Here is a 19,457-nt window from a genome sequence, read left to right as displayed (position 1 = left end):
AGAGGAACAACATTTCTCCCTCCAATCCACCAGTACGACTCCTGTGAGGAAGCAAAGATCTTCGCCAGCGGCTTAGCAACCTCCTTTCTTGCTTCCCGGAGCAGCCTGGGATAAATCTGGTCTGGCCCTGGAGACTTACCAATCTTCATGTTTGCCAAAATTTCCAGCACATATCAATCTTGATCAAATCTTCACCAATCTTGATCTGTTCAAGTCTCTTTCCCAGCTCAACAAAGTTCTCATTCACAATAAGTTTGGAGCACATTTGGCATTTATGGCCACAGAAGTTAAAGCATATGTGGTGTATTGAATGCATGTAACACATGATCTGTTGTTTTAATGCTGTTGTTTATTGGGCAGCTGACGTAGTTTCCTGACTCCAGTAGATTTATCCAAATTATTAAACAGCCATACTATTTTATCCGACGCAGAGACCATTCGCTCCACTACTGTCTTGTCAGGTCCACGCCTCCCACCATCCCACCCGCCACTCCCAGCACCTTCCCCTACCACCGCAAGAAGTGCAAATCCTGTGCCCACACCTCCCCCCTCACCTCTGACCAAGGCCCAAAGGATCCTTCCACATCTGACAGAGATTTACCTGTAGTTCCGCACACGGCATCTACTGTGTCTGTTCCTGATGTGGTCTCCTTAACATTGAGGAGACAGGACGCCAACTTGCAGAACGTTTTAGAGAACATCTCTGGGACATGCACACTAAACAATCCCACTGCCCTGTGGTTGACCATTTCAACTCCCCCTCTCACTCTGCCAAGGACGTGCAAGTCCTGGGCCGCCTCCACTGCCAAACTCTAGCCACCCGACACCTGGAGGAAGAACGCCTCATCTTCCATATTGGGACCTCCAACCACTTGGGATCAATGCTGATTTCACCGGTTTCCTCACTTCCTCTCCCCTGCCACCCTATCCCAGATCCGCCCTTCCACTCAGCACCACCCTTTTGGACTGTCCTACCTGTCCATCTTCCTTCCCATCTATCCACTCCACCCTCCTCTTCAACCTATTACCTTCACCCCCCCACCTTCATCTACTAATCGCATTCCCAGCTACCTTGCCCCCAGCCCCCACCCACCCCATTTATCTCTCAGCTCCCTTGGGCCACCCCTCATTCCTGATGAAGAGCTCATGTTCAAAACATTGACTGTCCTGCTCCTTGGATGCTATCTTACTGGGTGTGCTTTTCCAGCACCACACATTTTGATTCTGATTTCTAGCATCTGCAGTCCTCACTTTCTCCACATTTTACCAGCCCAAAGAGTGGGCATTTGCCATAAACATGTCAATGAGACCTAACGCAATCCACTAGATCCCTTCAAAAGCAAACCTACTAAACTAACTTTGTTGAGCTTGGTGACACTATTTCTGATCACCAGCCCCGTATTGCCAAGGGTTCCACCTGTCACAGGCCTGGCCATCAGAGGTCCACACCAGGGAGGGAGCAGTAGCAGAATGTTAGTGAGGTTGGCTATTGGATGGGACCAGTTACACTGAACTCTGTATTAATGTGGCTATATTTGCCCTATCCCAGAACTGTCTTCACTAAAAGCACTTATCATGAAGCCAATGTACAGGATGTCAAACATTTGGAACATGTCTGGGAAACTAGTTGTAAATCACTTTGTATTATTTTACACACCGCTGTAGGAAATGCAAGAGAAAGTTGTTAAGATCTCACTGATGTTACCACTGGGCAAGTCAGATCCCAGAATGGCTTGATAGGTCATTTTTTAGACTTCAAAGTGGCAGTCCTTTCACTGAAAGATGAGCACGCCCGGCAACAAATTCAGTTTTAATAAAAAAAACCGAAGCTACATAAACACAACAAAAATAAATAATACAAAAACATTCTTTAAATATAACCGTTTTAAAAGATTTCAACAAAGTGGCAAAAAACAAAATCCCATTTACTCCTGACATCATCACTTTACAGTCAATCAAAATCCAGAGAAATTTACCTTTCCTATCAAATCTATAGATTGACTTAATTGCTTCTTATCCGTATCGGTCAAGGATAAATGCCTGAGGGACAAGGTCAGTCAGAGAAAACCGGGGGTTGGGGGTGGGTGTGGGGGGGGGCGGGGGTGAATCGAAGGGCGGAGCTCCAGAGGTGACTTCCCAAATCAAAAAGTGACATAGGCTTTGTTGCTCAAGAAGCAGGTTTGCAGACGGAGTGAGTAGTGAGAAAATATTTCTTGTAGGTGTAGTCTACTAAGAATAGAAAGTGGGACTGAGGAGCTGGAGTTTGGTATCTCGTAGTAAGGTTGTGTAATCAGTTCCTGCATTATTTTTGGACTCTCATAACTGAGCTCTTAGACTTCTCTCCATTCTTAATAACCAATACAGAGTTCTAACCAACAACCTTGGTTTGGAGGCTTTCACAAACTACAGGGCTTAGAGATAATTTATCCCCTTGACTATTCTGAACAGTTATTTTTCTGGGAGAAAGTATCTGATACCAGTAAATTCATCTTCGAACTACATTCAAAAGCTTTGAACTAAATTTTTTAAAAATTCTGCTAAGCTGTCCTGATTTAAATCCACTGCCTCCAACCTCATAGTCCCACAACCCCACACCGCCCGTTTCTACCACCTGCCCAAAATCCACAAACCCGACTGCCCTGGCCGACCCATTGTCTCAGCCTGCTCCTGCCCCACTGAACTCATCTCTGCATACCTTGACAAACATACCTCGGGACACCAGCCACGCTCTCCACCTCCTCCATGATTTTCGCTTTCCCGGCCCCCAACGCCTTATCTTCGCAATGGACATCCAGTCCCTATACACTTCCATGTGCTATCACGAAGGCCTCCAAGCCCTCCGTTTCTTCCTCTCCCGCCGAACCATCCAGTACCCTTCTACTGACACCCTCCTTCGACTGACTGAACTGGTCCTCACTCTTAACGACTTCTCCTTCCAATCCTCCCACTTCCTCCAAACCAAAGAAGTAGCCATGGGCCCCAGCTATGCCTGCCTTTTCATCGGATATGTGGAACAGTCCATCTTCCGCAGTTACACTGGCACCACCCCCCCCCCCCACCTTTTCCTCCGCTTCTTCGATGATTGTATTGGCGCTACCTCATGCTCCCACGAGGAAGTTGAACAGTTCATCCACTTTACTAACACCTTCTACCCCGACCTCAAATTTACCTGGACCATCTCAGACTCCTGCCTCCCCTTCCTATACACCTCCATTTCTATCTCAGGCGACCGACTCAACATAGACGTTTACGACAAACCGACCGACTCCCACAGCTACCTAGATTACACCTCCTCCCACCCTGCCCCCTGTAAAAACCGCCATCCCATATTCCCAATTCCTTCATCTCCGCCGCATCTGCTCCCAGGAGGACCAATTCCACTACCGAACAACCCAAATGGCCTCCTTCTTCAAAGACCACAATTTCCCCTCCGACGTGGTCGATGCTCTCCACTGCCTTTCCTCCACTTCCCGCATCTCTGCCCTTGAACCCCGCCCCTCCAATTGCCACCAGGACAGAACCCCACTGGTCCTCACCTTCCACCCTGCCAACCTCTGGATACATCGTATCATCCTCCGTCATTTCCGCCACCTCCAAACAGACACCACAACCAGGGATATATTTCCCTCTCCACCCCTATCAGCGTTCCAGAGAGACCACTCCCTTCGCAACTCCCTCGTCAGGTCCACACCCCACACCAACCCAACCTCCAGCACCTTCCCCTGCAACCACAAGAAGTGCAAAATTTGCACCCACATCTCCCCCCTCCCCTCCCTCCAAGGCCCCAGTGGATCCTTCCATATCCGTGACAAATTCACCTGCACCTCCGCACACATCATTTACTGTATCCGCTGCACCCGATGTGATCTCCTCTACACTGGGGAGACAGGCCGCCTAGTTGCGGAACGTTTCAGGGGAACACCTCTGGGACACCCGCACCAACCAACCCAACTGCCCGTGGCTGAACACTTTAACTCCCCATCCCACTCCGCCAAGGACATGCAGGTCCTTGGCCTCCTCCATCGCCAGACCCTAGCCACACGACACCTGGAGGAAGAGCGTCCCAACCCCCAGATTCAGCACCGTCCTCTTGACCTGCAGTCTTCCTGACCTCTCCGTCCCCACCCCCTCTCTGGCCTATCACCCTCACTTCCTCCTACCTATCGTATTCCCAGCGCCCCTCCCCCTACCTTTTTTATCTCAGCCTGCTTGGCACACCCTCCTCATTCCTGAAGAAGGGCTTATGCCTGAAACGTCAATTCTCCTGCTCCTCGGATGCTGCCTGGCCTGCTGCGCGTTTCCAGCACCACACTTTTCAACACTGGTCTCCAGCATCTGCAGTCCTCACTTTCTCCTGCCCTGGTTTAAAATCAAGGTTCTGAAAAGACTGATTGCATTCATTATTAAACCCCTTCACACAAAATAGACCAAACCCATATACGAAATAAAAACTGAAAGAGCTGCAGATGCTGGAAATCTGCAACATGAACAGAAATTGCTGGAAGAGCACAGCAGGTCAGGTCGCACCTGGGGAGAGAAATTAGAGTTAATGTTTCGGATCCTGTGATCGTTCCCCCAGTTCAGAGGAAAGGTCAGTGGACCAGAATAGTTAACTGATTTCTCTCCACTGATGCTGCCAGACCTGCTGAGCTTTTCCAGCAGTTTCTGCTTTTGCAAACCCATATTGCTGCTACTTGAAAATTAAAGTACTTTACAAAACACTATATGTATATAAGTAAAATCTCATTCCTCTCATTTCTCAACATCGCAAGGGTATTTGGTTCCCTCCTGTTTAATATGCTGCCATATTACAGTTCATACTGTTATAGACCTGTTGCTGATCATGTGAAGATTATGCCCATTTGCATAATTGAGTCAAAATGCACGATATCTCAAGTGTTCTGCTGCCATCGCTGGGTAGCAAGGACTTGCATTATTAAGGCACCTTAAAGGTGGTAAAATGTCCCAAAGTCTTCAAATCGCACTTCAATATGCTAGTGACGACAAGAGAAGAGGATATTCTCGTCAAGAGTAAGAAAGGAGCTAAATTAAGGTTGAGGAAGCAAGGATCTAGCACAGCTTTAGAGGATTACAGGGTAGTTAGGAAAGAACTTATAAATGGACTGAGGAGAGCTAGGAGCAGGACATAAAAAAGTCTTGCCGGAAGGATTAGGGAAAACCCAAAGGTGTTCTACATGCACGTGAGGAAGAAAAGAATGATCAGAGAGAGGGTAGGGTCAATCAGGGACAGTGGAAGGAATTTATGCCTGGAGTCTGAAAAGGTAGGGGAGGCCCTAAATGAGTTTTTTTCCTTCAGTATTCACGAGAGAAAGGGACTCGATTGCTGCTAGTTGAAAATTAAAGTTCTTTACCCAATACATAAAGTCTCATTCCTCTGGCCTTGATAATCAGAACACCAGAAAGGGGTGGCACGGTGGCTCAGTGGTTAGCACTGTTGCCTCACAGAACCAGAGTCCCGGGTTCAATTCCAGCCTCGGGTGACTGTCTGTGTGGAGTTTGCACACTGTCCCTGTGTCTGCGTGGGTTTCCTCCGGGTGCTCCCGTTTCCTCCCACAGTCGAAAGATGTGCAGGTCAGGTGAATTGGCCATGCTAAATTGCCCGTAGTGTTAGGTGCATTAGTCAGAGGGAAATGGGTCTGGCTGAGTTACTCTGCGGAGGGTCAGTGTGGACTTGTTGGGATGAAGGACCTGTGTCCATACTGTAGGGAATCTAATAAAAAAAAATCATGGACCAGGTTAATAGGCTTGAACAGATTGATATTAAGAAAGTGGATGTGCTGGAAATTCTGGGAAGTATCAAGGTAGATAAGTCTCCAGGAGCAGCCCAGATATATCCAAGGTTACTACGGGAAGCAAGGATTGAGATTGCTGTGCCTCTGGTGATGATCTTTGCATCCTTACTCTCCACGGGAGTAGTACCAGATGATTGGAGGGAGGCGAATATTGTTCCTCTGTTCAAGAAAGGGAATATGGAAATTCCAGGAAATTACAGACCAGCTGGTCTTATGTCTGTGGCAAGCAAGACAGGAAATGGTAAGCAAGAAAGGATTCTGAGAGAGAGGATTTATGACCATTTGGAAGTCAGCATGGCTTTGTGAGGGGCAGGTCATGCTTCACAGGCTTTACTGAGTTTTTTGAGGATGTGACAAGACAAGTTGACGAAGGTCGAGCAGTGGATATGGTGTATATGGATTTCTGTAAGATATTTGACAAGGTTCCCCACGGTGTAGGCTCATTCAGAATGTTCGGACGTATGGGATACAGGGAAAATTTGGCTGACTAGATACAGAATTGGCTGACTGAAAGAAGACGACGAGTGGTAATTGATGGAAAGTATTCCACCTGGAGGCCGGTGACCAGTGGCGTCTCGCAGGGATCTATTCTTGGGACTCTGCTCTTTGCAGTTTTTATAAATGAGTTGGATGAAGAAGTGGAAGAGTGGGTTAGTAGGTTTGCCGATGACACAAAGGTCAGTGCTATTGTAGATAGTGTTGAGGGCTGTTGCAGGCTACGACATGACATTGACAGGATGCAGAGCTGGGCTGAGAAGTGGCAGATGGTGTTCAATCTGGATAAATGTGAAGTGATTTATTTTGAAAGATCAAATGTGAAGGCTGAATAGAGGGTTAAAGACAGGATTCTTCGCAGTGTAGAGGAATAGTGAGATCTTTGAGTCCACATTCATAGATCCCTCAAAGTTGCCACCCAAGTTGATAGGGTTGTTAAGAAGGCGTATGGTGTTTTGGCTTTCATTAAAAGGAGGATTGAGTTTAAGAGCCCCGAGGATTTGCTCCAGCTCTATAAAATCTTGGTTAGATCATCCTTGGAATATTGTATCCAGTTCTGGTTGCCTCATTATAGGAAGGATGTAATTGCTTTTGAGAGGGTGCCGAGGAGATTTACTGGGGTGCTGCCTTGATTGGAGGGCTTGTCTTATGAAGAGAGGTTGAATGAGCTTGGGCTTTTCACACTGGAGAGAAGAAGGAAGAGAGGTGACTTGATCGAGGTGTACAAGAGGCATAGATAGAGTAGGAGAAAGTGAGAACTGCAGATGCTGGAGATCAGAGCTGAAAATGTGTTGCTGGAAAAGCGCAGCAGGTCAGGCAGCATCCAAGGAACAGGAGAATCGACGTTTCGGGCATAAGCCCTTCTTCAGGACCCTTCTTCAGAATTCCTGAAGAAGGGCTTATGCCAGAAACGTCGATTCTCCTGTTCCTTGGATGCTGCCTGACCTGCTGCGCTTTTCCAGCAACACATTTTCAGCATAGATAGAGTAGACAATAGGTGCAGGAGTAGGCCATTCTGCCCTTTGAGCCTGCACCATCATTCATTATGATCATGGCTGATCATCCTCAATCAGTATCCTGTTCCTGTTTTATCTCCATAACCCTTGATTCCACTATCCTTGAGAGCTCTATCCAACTCTTCCTTAAATGAATCCATAGACTGAGCCTCCACTGCCTTCTGGGGCAGAGCATTCCACACAGCCACCACTCTCTGGGTGAAGAGGTTTCTCCTCATCTCTGTCCTAAATGGCCCACCCCTTATTTTTAAGCTGTGTCCTCTGTTTCGGGACTCGTCCATCAGTGGAAACATGTTTCCTGCCTCCAGAGTGTCCAATCCTTTAATAATCTTATACGTCTCAATCAGATCTCCTCTCAGTCTTCTAAACTCAAGGGTATACCAGCCCAGTAGCTCCAATCTTTCAACATAAGATAGTCCCGCCATTCCAGGAATTGATCTCGTGAAACTACGCTGCACTCCCTCAATAGCCAGAATGTCTTTCCTCAAATTTGGAGACCAGAACTGCACACAATATTCCAGGTGCGGTCTCACCAGGGCCCTGTACAGCTGCAGAAGAACCTCTTTGCTTCTATACTCAATCCCTCTTGTTATGAAGGCCAGCATGCTATTAGCTTTCTTCACTACCTGCTGTACCTGCATACTTACCTTCATTGACTGGTGTACAAGAACACCCAGATCTCTTTGTACTGCCCCTTTACCTAACTTGACTCCATTTAGGTATTAATCTGCCTTCCTGTTCTTGCCACCAAAGTGGGTAACCATACATTTATCCACATTAAACTGCATCTGCCATGCATCTGTCCACTCACCTAACCTGTCCAGGTCACCCTGTAATCTCCTAACATCCTCCTCACATTTCACCCTGCAACCCAGCTTTGTATCATCAGCAAATTTGCTAATGTTACTATTAATACCATCTTCTATATCATTAATACATATTGTAAAAAGCTGCTGTCCCAGCACTGATCCCTGCGGTATCCCACTGGTCCCCGCCTGCCATTTCAAAAGGGAGCAGTTTATCACTACTCTTTGTTTCCTGTCAGCCAACCAATTTTCAATCCAAGTCGGTACTTTGCCCCCAATACCATGCGCCCTAATTTTACTCACTAACCTCCTATGTGGGACTTTATCAAAGGCTTTCTGAAAGTCCAGGTACACTACATCCAATGGATCTCCCTTGTCCATCTTCAGGATTACATCCTCAAAAAATTCCAGAAGATTAGTCAAGCATGATTTCCCCTTCATAAATCCATGCTAACTCTGACCTATCCTATTCCTGCTGTCCAGATGTGTCGTAATTCCATCCTTTATAATTGACTCCAGCATCTTTCCCACCACTGAGGTCAGACTAACTGGTCTATAATTTCCTGCTTTCTCTCTCGCTCCTTTCTTAAAAAGTGGTATAACATTAGCCACCCTCCAATCCACAGGAACTGATCCTAAATCTATCGAACTCTGTAAGATAATCACCAACGGATCCACGATTTCTCGAGCCACCTCCTTCAGTACCCTGGGATGTAGACCATCAGGCCCAGGGACTTATCAGCCTTCAGACCTAGCAATCTCTCCAACACCAAATCCTGGCAAATATAAATTCCCTTCAGTTCAGGTCCTTCAGCCACTGTTACCTCAGTGAGATTGCTTGTGTCTTCCCCAGTGAACCCAGATCTGAAGTACCAATTCAGTTCTTCTGCCATTTCTTTGTTCCCCGTAATATATTCCCCTGTTTCTGCCTTCAAGGGCCCAATTTTAGTCTTAACCATTTTTTTCCCTTTCACATACCTAAAAAAGCTTTTACTATCCTCTTTTATATTTTTGACCAGTTTACCTTTGTACCTCATTTTTTCTGTGTATTTCCTCCTTAGTAATCCTCTGTTGTTCTTTAAAAGCTTCCCAGTCCTCCGTTTTCCCATTCATCTTTGCTATGTTATACTTTTTCTCTTTTGACTTTATATGTTTCTTAACATCCCTCATCAGCAACGGCCACCCTTGCCTCCTCCTAGGATCTTTCTTCCTTTTTTGGAATGAACTGATTCTGCATCTTCTGCATTATACACAGAAATATCCATCATTGTTCCTCCGCTGTCATCCCTGCTAAGGTATTGCACCATTGAACTTTGGCCAGCTCCTCCCTCATAGCTCCATCGTTCCCTTTTATTCAACTGAAATATTGTACCCTCTCCCTTTCAAATTGCAGATTGAAGCTTATTGTATTATGGTCACGACCTCCATAGCTCCTTCACTTCGAGGTCCCTGATCAATTCTGGTTCGTTGCACGATACTAGATCCAGAATCGCCTTCTCCCTGGTAGGCTCCAGCACCAGCTGTTCTAAGAACCCATCTCGGAGGCACTCCACAAAGTCTCTTTCTTGAGGTCCAATACCATCCTGATTCTCCCAGTCTACCTGCATGTTGAAATCCCCCATAACAACTGTCGTAACATCTTTGCGACAGGCCAATTTCAGCTCCCTATTCAACTTGGAGTTGAATAGCCAGAGATGTTTTCCCACGGCACAAATGGCTGTCACAAGGGGTCATGATTTTATGGTAATTGGAGGAACGTATAGGGGAGATATCAGAGGTAGGCTCTTTACACAAAGAGTGGTGGTTGCATAGAATGCACTGCCAGAGACGTGAGGGAAGTTTAAGGGACTGCCGGACAACCACATGAACAGGAGTAAATTTGAGGGGTGTGGAGGTTAGGATGATCTTAGATTAAAATAAATGCTCGGCACAACATCGGTGTGGGCCGAATGGCCTGTACTGTGCTGTATGTTCTATCTAAAATCCGAGTGTGCTGTGCATAGTTTAACACATGCAATGGATGTCTAAAATTAAAAATGGTATATGACAATGCAGGCTTTTTCCACTGCATTTAATTAACTGCACAGTAAGTGCTCAATGTCTGTGCTGGGAACATTTAAAAATCTTTTGATGCTATTTAAATTTGGATCTTTTAGTGAAATTGAGTTTGTTCTGTGTCCCACCATTTCACTCCTGGAGAGCCCTTTATGGCATTTCCTGCATTAGCAGCACCAAATAAATGATGTTTGTTCTCTTTATTATACAAGTTGATTCACTCCAAATGGTTTATTTTGGTCAAATTAGTGTAAAACATGGTTTCAGTGAGTCCCTACACTCATGTGCAGAGAGCCTATTAACATTTCAAACTCAGTTTTTACACGAATTGGCAACCGCATCATCCCAGGAGGAACCAATGACTACTTTGAACCAATACAATAGTCTTGAAGATGAGAGACATTGAGGCAGTGACTGATGACAGAAAATTATCAGTTCTTGCACACTCACTCTCGTTGTAAAGAAGAGATTTCGGTTGCCTTGTTTATTTACCTTGTGCTCCCTTTAATCACTGTGCAGATAATTGAAGTGTTTTGTTAATGATACTAATGCTGCATTTTACTATTCTGTTACAGAAGCCATGGTTTTACGACACGTGGGAGGTGTGGGTAGGATATCCTAAACAGGTCAGTCACTCTGAGTGCTTAACTGTTAACTGTGGTTCCTGTCCACTTTCAATACTTTGTACTGGGGACTCTTGAAATTGAAGCATCCATCATTTATTTGAATTTAGGTCTCAGTGAAATGTGATATTTAGCACTGATATGGGGTTTGCCGTCTCAGGATCTAGGTTGCCCTGCTGTCACTCAATTCAGTAGGTTCTGAGACATCTGGTAAATCCCATGTGTGATCTTCAGACTCTGCCACATATAGGGCAGCTGGTGTTTGGATGGTTGGGTACATGGCATTGTTTGAAGGTTTGTGCACTCCCTTCAATGTCTCATCTCCCTCTTGGTTAATCTGTCTTCCATGCCTCTCCATATGCTCCTCTACATTTTGGTCAGTCACAAGCAAGGACTGCCCTGAGTCGACTTGAAGTTTTAACTTCTTTAGAGATCCTTTGAGGACATCTTTAAAACGTTTCCTTCTGTTCCCCTGGGAGTTTCCTGCCATGGCCTAGATCTGAGGAGAGCAGCTACTTTGGGGATCTGGATTCAAATAAAGGAATGATTAATGTCTGCTCAGTGGAGCTAGTGTTCAGTGATTTAATAGCTCAATGCTGGCAAGGACTCTCCCTCTTTATGGGTATTTAAGCGAGCATTGGATAGGTATATGGAGGATAGTGGGTGAGTGTAGGTTAGGTGGGCTTTGATCGGCGCAACATCGAGGGCCGAAGGGCCTGTACTGCGCTGTATTCTTCTATGTTCTATGTTCTAATGCTATTGGACCACTTTTTTTATACCAGATTAGAAAGGTGTTGCTTATTATACAAATAATGGCAAACAGTGATGCTAATTCAATAATTGTGCAGAGTTCTGATGGAATGAGGGAATACATACAAGATGTTTCCAGTTTAAAGGGTAACAGCCACAAGTTAGAAAAAAATGGGCAAACGATTCAGACTATGCTCCCTCTGCCACCCTATAATCCTTTGTGCAGCATCATACAATGAAACTGGCAGCACATCTATGTCTCTGTCGCCCACGAACCCCACCTCCTTTTTCTCTTCCAATCTTTTTCTTTCATTTGAGCTCTTTCTTGCTCACTCCCACTTGTTCTTCACTGCTCTTTGACACTGGGTCTGCCATGACACCTTCTCAGTTATGAGCCAACTTCTCCCAGACCCCTCCTCAGTCACTTCTTACCGCCACCTTCTGGATGCTCTTCCTTCTGTTGAGCATCAGATCCACTGCAATCCCTTTTCTGTCATGGTGACCTAACTGACATCTCCCAGAATCCTCCTCCGTTACCTTGTCCCTTGTAATTGCTTTCTGTCTCTTTCTCTTATGCATGCTCGTGCTCTCCCATGCACTCGTGCTCTCCCTCTCGCTTGCTCTTGTGCTCTCTCTCGCGCTCCCCCTCTCTCTCTCTTTCGTGTTCCCCCTCTCTCTCTCGCGCTCCTCTCTCTCTCTCTCTCTCTCTCTCTCTCTCTCTCGCTCTCTCTCTCGCTCTCTCTCTCTCTTCTCTCTCTCTCTCTCTCTCTCTCTCTCTCTCTCTCTCTCTCTCTCTCTCTCTCTCGCGCTCTCCCCTCTCTCTCTCTTGCGCGCTCCCCCTCTCTCTCTTGCGCGCTCCCCCCTCTCTCTCGCGCTCTCTCTCTCTCTCTCTCGCGCTCCCCCCTTTCTCTTTGTCTCGCGCTCCCTCCTTTCTCTCTGTCTCGTGCTCCCCCCTCTCTCTCTCGCGCTCCCCCCTCTCTCTCTCACGCTAACCCTCTCTCTCGCACTCCCCCCTCTCTCTCTCACGCTAACCCTCTCTCTCGCACTCCCCCCTCTCTCTCTCGCGCTCCCCCCCCTCTCTCTCGCGCTCCCCCCCCTCTCTCTCGCGCTCCCCCCCCTCTCTCTCGCGCTCCCCCCCCCTCTCTCTCGCGCTCCCCCCCCTCTCTCTCGCGCTCCCCCCCCTCTCTCTCGCGCTCCCCCCCTCTCTCTCGCGCTCCCCCCTCTCTCTCGCGCTCCCCCCTCTCTCTCGCGCTCCCCCCCTCTCTCGCGCTCTCCCCTCCTCCCTCTCTCGCGCTCCCCTCCCTCTCTCGTGCTCCCCCCCTCTCTCGCGCTCCCCCCTCTCGCGCTCCCCCCTCTCTCTCGCGCTCCCCCCTCTCTCTCGCGCTCCCCCCCTCTCTCGCGCTCCCCCTCCTCCCTCTCTCGCGCTCCCCTCCCTCTCTCGTGCTCCCCCCCTCTCTCGCGCTCCCCCCTCTCTCGCGCTCCCCCCTCTCTCGCGCTCCCCCCCTCCCTCTCTCGCGCTCCCCCCCCTCTCTCGCGCTCCCCCCTCTCTCTCGCGCTCCCCCCCCTCTCTCGCACTCCCCCCCCCTCTCTCTCTCGCACTCCCCCCTCTCTCGCACTCCCCCCTCTCTCGCGCTCCCCCCTCTCTCGCGCTCCCCCCCTCCCTCTCTCGCGCTCCCCCCCCTCTCTCGCGCTCCCCCCTCTCTCTCGTGCTCCCCCCCTCTCTCGCGCTCCCCCCCTCTCGCGCTCCCCCCTCTCTCTCGCGCTCCCCCCCCTGCTCTCGCACTCCCCCCCCCCCCCTCTCTCTCGCACTCCCCCCCTCTCTCTCGCGCTCCCCCCCCTCTCTCGCGCTCCCCCCTCTCTCGCGCTCCCCCCCCCCCCTCTCGCGCTCCCCCCCCTCTCTCGCGCTCCCCCCTCTCTCTCGCGCTCCCCCCCTCTCTCAGCACTCCCCCCCCCCCTCTCTCTCTCGCACTCCCCCCTCTCTCGCACTCCCCCCTCTCTCGCGCTCCCCCCTCTCTCGCGCTCCCCCCCTCCCTCTCTCGCGCTCCCCCCCCCTCTCGTGCTCCCCCTCTCTCGCACTCCCCCCCCCCCTCTCTCTCTCGCACTCCCCCCCCTCTCTCTTGCGCTCCCCCCTCTCTCTTGCGCTCCCCCCCCTCTCTCTTGCGCTCCCCCCCCCCTCTCTCTTGCGCTCCCCCCCCTCTCTCTTGCGCTCCCCCCTCTCTCTCTTGCGCTCCCCCCCCCTCTCTTGCGCTCCCCCCCTCTCTCTCGCGCTTCCCCCCTCTCTCTCTCGCGCTCCCCCCTCTCTCTCTCGCGCTCCCCCCTCTCTCTCTCGCGCTCCCCCCCTCTCTCTCTCGCGCTCGCCCCTCTCTCTCCTCGCGCTCCCCCCTCTCTCTCTCGCGCTCGCCCCTCTCTCTCTCGCGCTCGCCCCTCTCTCTCTCGCGCTCGCCCCCTCTCTCTCTCGCGCTCCCCCTCTCTCTGTCGCGCTCCCCTCTCTCTCTCCGCGCTCGCCCCTCTCTCTCTCCCGCGCTCGCCCCTCTCTCTCTCCCGCGCTCGCCCCTCTCTCTCTCCCCGCGCTCGCCCCTCTCTCTCTCCCGCGCTCGCCCCTCTCTCTCTCCCGCGCTCGCCCCTCTCTCTCTTCCCGCGCTCGCCCCTCTCTCTCTCCCCGCGCTCGCCCCTCTCTCTCTCCGCGCTCGCCCCTCTCTCTCTCCCGCGCGCTCGCCCCTCTCTCTCTCCCGCGCTCGCCCCTCTCTCTCTCCCGCGCTCGCCCCTCTCTCTCTCCCGCGCTCGCCCCTCTCTCTCTCCCGCGCTCGCCCCTCTCTCTCTCCCGCGCTCGCCCCTCTCTCTCTCCCGCGCTCGCCCCTCTCTCTCTCCGCGCCTCGCCCCTCTCTCTCTCCCGCGCTCGCCCCTCTCTCTCTCCGCGCTCGCCCCTCTCTCTCTCCCCGCTCGCCCCCTCTCTCTCTCCCGCGCTCGCCCCCTCTCTCTCTCCCCGCGCTCGCCCCTCTCTCTCTCCGCGCTCGCCCCTCTCTCTCTCCCGCGCTCGCCCCTCTCTCTCTCCCGCGCTCGCACCCTCTCTCTCTCCCGCGCTCGCCCCTCTCTCTCTCCCGCGCTCGCCCCTCTCTCTCTCCCGCGCTCGCCCCTCTCTCTCTCCCGCTCGCCCCTCTCTCTCTCCCGCGCTCCGCCCCTCTCTCTCTCCCGCGCTCGCCCCTCTCTCTCTCCCGCGCTCGCCCCTCTCTCTCTCCCGCGCTCGCCCCTCTCTCTCTCCCGCGCTCGCCCCTCTCTCTCTCCCGCGCTCGCCCCTCTCTCTCTCCCGCGCTCGCCCCTCTCTCTCTCCCGCGCTCGCCCCTCTCTCTCTCCCGCGCTCGCCCCTCTCTCTCTCCCGCGCTCGCCCCTCTCTCTCTCCCGCGCTCGCCCCTCTCTCTCTCCCGCGCTCGCCCCTCTCTCTCTCCCGCTCGCCCCTCTCTCTCTCCCGCGCTCGCCCCTCTCTCTCTCCCGCGCTCGCCCCTCTCTCTCTCCCGCGCTCGCCCCTCTCTCTCTCCCGCGCTCGCCCCTCTCTCTCTCCCGCGCTCGCCCCTCTCTCTCTCCCGCGCTCGCCCCTCTCTCTCTCCCGCGCTCGCCCCTCTCTCTCTCCCGCGCTCGCCCCTCTCTCTCTCCCGCTCGCCCCTCCCTCTCCTCTCCCGCGCTCGCCCCTCTCTCTCTCCCGCGCTCGCCCCTCTCTCTCTCCCGCGCTCGCCCCTCTCTCTCTCCCGCGCTCGCCCCTCTCTCTCTCCCGCGCTCGCCCCCTCTCTCTCTCCCGCGCTCGCCCTCTCTCTCTCCCGCGCTCGCCCCTCTCTCTCTCCGCGCTCGCCCCTCTCTCTCTCCCGCGCTCCGCCCCTCTCTCTCTCCCGCGCCTCAGCCCCTCTCTCTCTCCCGCGCTCGCCCCTCTCTCTCTCCCGCGCTCGCCCCTCTCTCTCTCCCGCGCTCGCCCCTCTCTCTCTCCCGCGCTCGCCCCTCTCTCTCTCCCGCGCTCGCCCCTCTCTCTCTCCCGCGCTCGCCCCTCTCTCTCTCCCGCGCTCGCCCCTCTCTCTCTCCCGCGCTCGCCCCTCTCTCTCTCCCGCGCTCGCCCCTCTCTCTCTCCCGCGCTCGCCCTCTCTCTCTCCCGCGCTCGCCCCTCTCTCTCTCCCGCGCTCGCCCCTCTCTCTCTCCCGCGCTCGCCCCTCTCTCTCTCCCGCGCTCGCCCCTCTCTCTCTCCCGCGCTCGCCCCTCTCTCTCTCCCGCGCTCGCCCCTCTCTCTCTCCCGCGCTCGCCCCTCTCTCTCTCCCGCGCTCGCCCCTCTCTCTCTCCCGCGCTCGCCCCTCTCTCTCTCCGCGCTCGCCCCTCTCTCTCTCCCGCGCTCGCCCCTCTCTCTCTCCCGCGCTCGCCCCTCTCTCTCTCCCGCGCTCGCCCCTCTCTCTCTCCCGCGCTCGCCCCTCTCTCTCTCCCGCGCTCGCCCCTCTCTCTCTCCCGCGCTCGCCCCTCTCTCTCTCCCGCGCTCGCCCCTCTCTCTCTCCCGCGCTCGCCCCTCTCTCTCTCCGCGCTCGCCCCCCTCTCTCTCCCGCGCTCGCCCCCCTCTCTCTCCCGCGCTCGCCCCCCTCTCTCTCCCGCGCTCGCCCCCCTCTCTCTCCGCGCTTCGCCCCCCTCTCTCTCCCCGCGCTCGCCCCCCCTCTCTCTCCCGCGCTCGCCCCCTCTCTCTCCCGCGCTCGCCCCCCTCTCTCTCCCGCGCTCGCCCCCCTCTCTCTCCCGCGCTCGCCCCCCTCTCTCTCCGCGCTCGCCCCCCTCTCTCTCCCGCGCTCGCCCCCCTCTCTCTCCCGCGCTCGCCCCTCTCTCTCTCCCGCGCTCGCCCCTCTCTCTCTCCCGCGCTCGCCCCCCTCTCTCTCCCGCGCTCGCCCCCCTCTCTTCTCTCTTCTTTCTTTCTCTCTTCTCTTCTTTCTCTCTCTCTTTCTTCTCTCTCTCTCATCTTCTTTCTCTCTCTCTCTCTTTCTCTCTCTCTCTTCTCCTTCTCTCTCTCTCTTCTCTCTTTCTCTCTTTCTCTCTCTCTCTCTTCTCTCTCTCTCTCTTTCTCTCTTTCTCTCTTTCTTCTCTCTTCTCTCTCTCTCTTTCTCTCTTTCTTTCTCTTTCTCCCTCGCTCTCTCATTTGTTTGCCATCCGTCATGCATCACAGAAACATGCCCTTCGGCCCAACTCATCCATGCTAACCTGGTTTCTCAATCTGAACTAGTCCCATTACCTGCATTTGGCACACTTCCTATTCATCCACTTGTCCAAGTGTCTTTTAAATGTTGTAATTGTACTTCTGTCACCTCCTCTGGCAAGTTGTTTCATTGGTGCACCCACCCTCCATGTGCAAACCTGTCCTCAGTTCCCTTTTAAATCTTTCCCCCGTTAACCTTAAACAATGCCCTCTAGTTTTGGACCCCTCTATTTTTGGGTTTTTATCCACATTCCCAGAACATCCATCTGTTGTTCTGGATAACTAGTCTATTGACATTACCATTCTAGTCATTGCCTTTCCCTGCTACAGAATGGCATGATTTCTACAGCTTGACATAGCAAAGGGAACAATTGGGGTATTGAACACGTTTTCAGTTGCAAATGAATTCTTCCCTTTTGCTGACCTGATTAGATCATTGAATTGTTTCCTGCATTGATACTGGGATCCTACTTCTGCTGACCATTTTGACTACCTCCAGCCAATCCTTTTATTGTGACGGTAGTATGACCTTTTTCAGCCGTGCCTCTGGTTACTCTCCCTGACAGGGATGCTTCCCTATACCCAGTCAGCTCATTCCCACTGCAGGCTGGAAAGTTAAACCTGTATGTGGAAGAAGTTGTATCATTGTGACATAGGTGCAATTAGATTTAAATTTGCAATGATGTAACTTGCTAATTAAATAATTAAACTGTAGCGTAACTAATGCAGTTTGATCCCAATTCTTTGGGCAGAATCCAATTGGATTAGTTTAGTTGTCCATTTTACATTCAACCTGATCTTCCTGTGTACAGCCTTCAGAATAAGATAGTATGGTGTAAAGTCCATATTGCATCTGATACTGTGGTGGGCTCCAAGACACTGGAACATTGAGAATGACCCTGAGGGAGGTTTTAAAGTTGCTGTCCGGATGTTAACCTGCTGTTGGGGATAGTGCACCTTGTACAGAAATCAGTTGAATGCAACACCTAGTAATTTCTATAATGTTAACTGATCACAACATCCACAATTCTGAAGAAATCTCCCTAAACTTGAAGCATTAATTCTGTTTCTATCTAACTGACTATAAATGAGCCTTATTTTGTTCATGTTTCTTTGTTTTCTTGACAGACACTGTTACCATCACAGTATTGGTACTATATAACTGAGCTGAGTTTTTATTGGTCACTACTGTTCAGTATTGCATCAGATGTAAAACGAAAGGTAAGATTTTGAATCATTACAATTCATTTAGTGTAATGCCAGCACATTAAATTGAATTTCAGTGTCTTTCTTCTGTAAAGCTCAGGATCAGTTAAGAAAGTTTTATTGGAAAGCGGTTTTGAGAGTTAGAGTCCAGATGGATAGATGCTACAGGTCAGCCATTATGGAATTGAAAGGCTTCACAGGCTCAGAGGCTGAATGTAATATCCTGCTTCCTTGTTTCTTTGGAGGAACATTGAGTTACATACATTCAAATCACCATCATTCAAATTTATGTTAATGCTTTGTAATTTGAGGTTAAATCAAGTGGCAAAAGTTCATCTTTGGAAACATGCTGTGGGTTGAAGTAACCTGACTGGCCAAGCATAGTGAGAGGTTCTATTCCCAATATTGGTCAATGATATTAAAACCCAATTCCCAATCCACTGACCGTGTTACCTCACTCAGTGATCTGTTGTTAGACACTTCAGACTAGGTTCCTTTGGCTGATCTGGAAGCTTTGATCCTCTGAAGATTTCAAAGTATAACAGCAAGTTCCTCTATCCATATTCTTCTTGAATAAAATACATTGAGCTTTTAAACATTCATCTGAGCCATTGTTATTTTATTTTTATGTAGAATCTCTTTAATTCATGTCCCTTTAAAATAGTGTCCTGTTTGTTGTCACTATTTTAATGGCAACTATTACCGCCTAGTTTTTGTATCATCTGCAAGTTTGGATACATTACTCCCTCTCCATCTGTATCATTACTTTAGATCTTCATTAGTGACTTTGTAATGCTGAATGTAATTTATATTTTGGCTGTGAAAGCGAATAAAATATAGTTATGTAATGTCGCTGCCATTTTCTCACTCTCCATAATTATTTCTCTTGTTTCTGCCTGTGAAAGCGAATAAAATATATTTATGTAATGTCTCTGCCATTTTCTCACTCTCCATAATTATTTCTCTTGTTTCTGCCTGTAAGAGATTAATGTTTATTTTAGTTACTCTTTTCTTCTGAGATACCAGTAAAAAATCTCCCAAGCTGTTCTTCTCTTCCTAACCAGTGTACTCTCATTCTGCAGGAGAAACATTACCAAGGTTGTACTGCGATTTTTTTGATTGTGCCCAGTAATGGTCACTTACATAGGTGGACAGTACATTTCCTCTACAGACATCAACCATTGTTCTGTAGGCGATATCCTGTTTAATGGCCTCCATTATTTAGCCAGGAGGATGATACCAGTGGCTATTGTGCGGGCTGACACCTGTTGCCATCATAGGTAGCAAGAGAAGGGAGACAATGTTGTAGCTTTTGGAAACATTGGTTAAGCCACAGCTTGACTCCTGTTTTCAGTTCTGGTCACCACACTGTCAAAAGGATTTGATTGCACTGGATGGTATGCACAGGAGGTTCACCAGGATGTTGCCTGGCTTGGAGTATTTTAGCTACAAAGACAAGCTGGATAGGCTCAGGTTGCTTTCTTTAGGGC

The 19,457-nt window shown here is 50.8% G+C and overlaps 1 protein-coding gene across 3 annotated transcripts in view; it reads left to right on the top strand.

Annotated features, from left to right (window-relative positions):
- cers3a (ceramide synthase 3a) overlaps nt 1-19,457 on the top strand; it is a 102,604-nt gene that overhangs the window by 54,390 nt on the left and 28,757 nt on the right. For all 3 annotated transcript variants that reach the window (XM_072564887.1, XM_072564886.1, XM_072564885.1), the window contains exons 6-7: nt 10,761-10,811; nt 17,890-17,982. In XM_072564887.1, coding sequence (XP_072420988.1) covers nt 10,761-10,811; nt 17,890-17,982 — 144 coding nt within the window. The remainder of the gene's footprint in view (nt 1-10,760; nt 10,812-17,889; nt 17,983-19,457) is intronic.

The sequence above is a fragment of the Chiloscyllium punctatum genome, chromosome 48, assembly GCF_047496795.1.
Source record: "Chiloscyllium punctatum isolate Juve2018m chromosome 48, sChiPun1.3, whole genome shotgun sequence".
NCBI lineage: Eukaryota > Metazoa > Chordata > Chondrichthyes > Orectolobiformes > Hemiscylliidae > Chiloscyllium > Chiloscyllium punctatum.
This window is presented reverse-complemented; position numbering and strand designations above follow the sequence as displayed.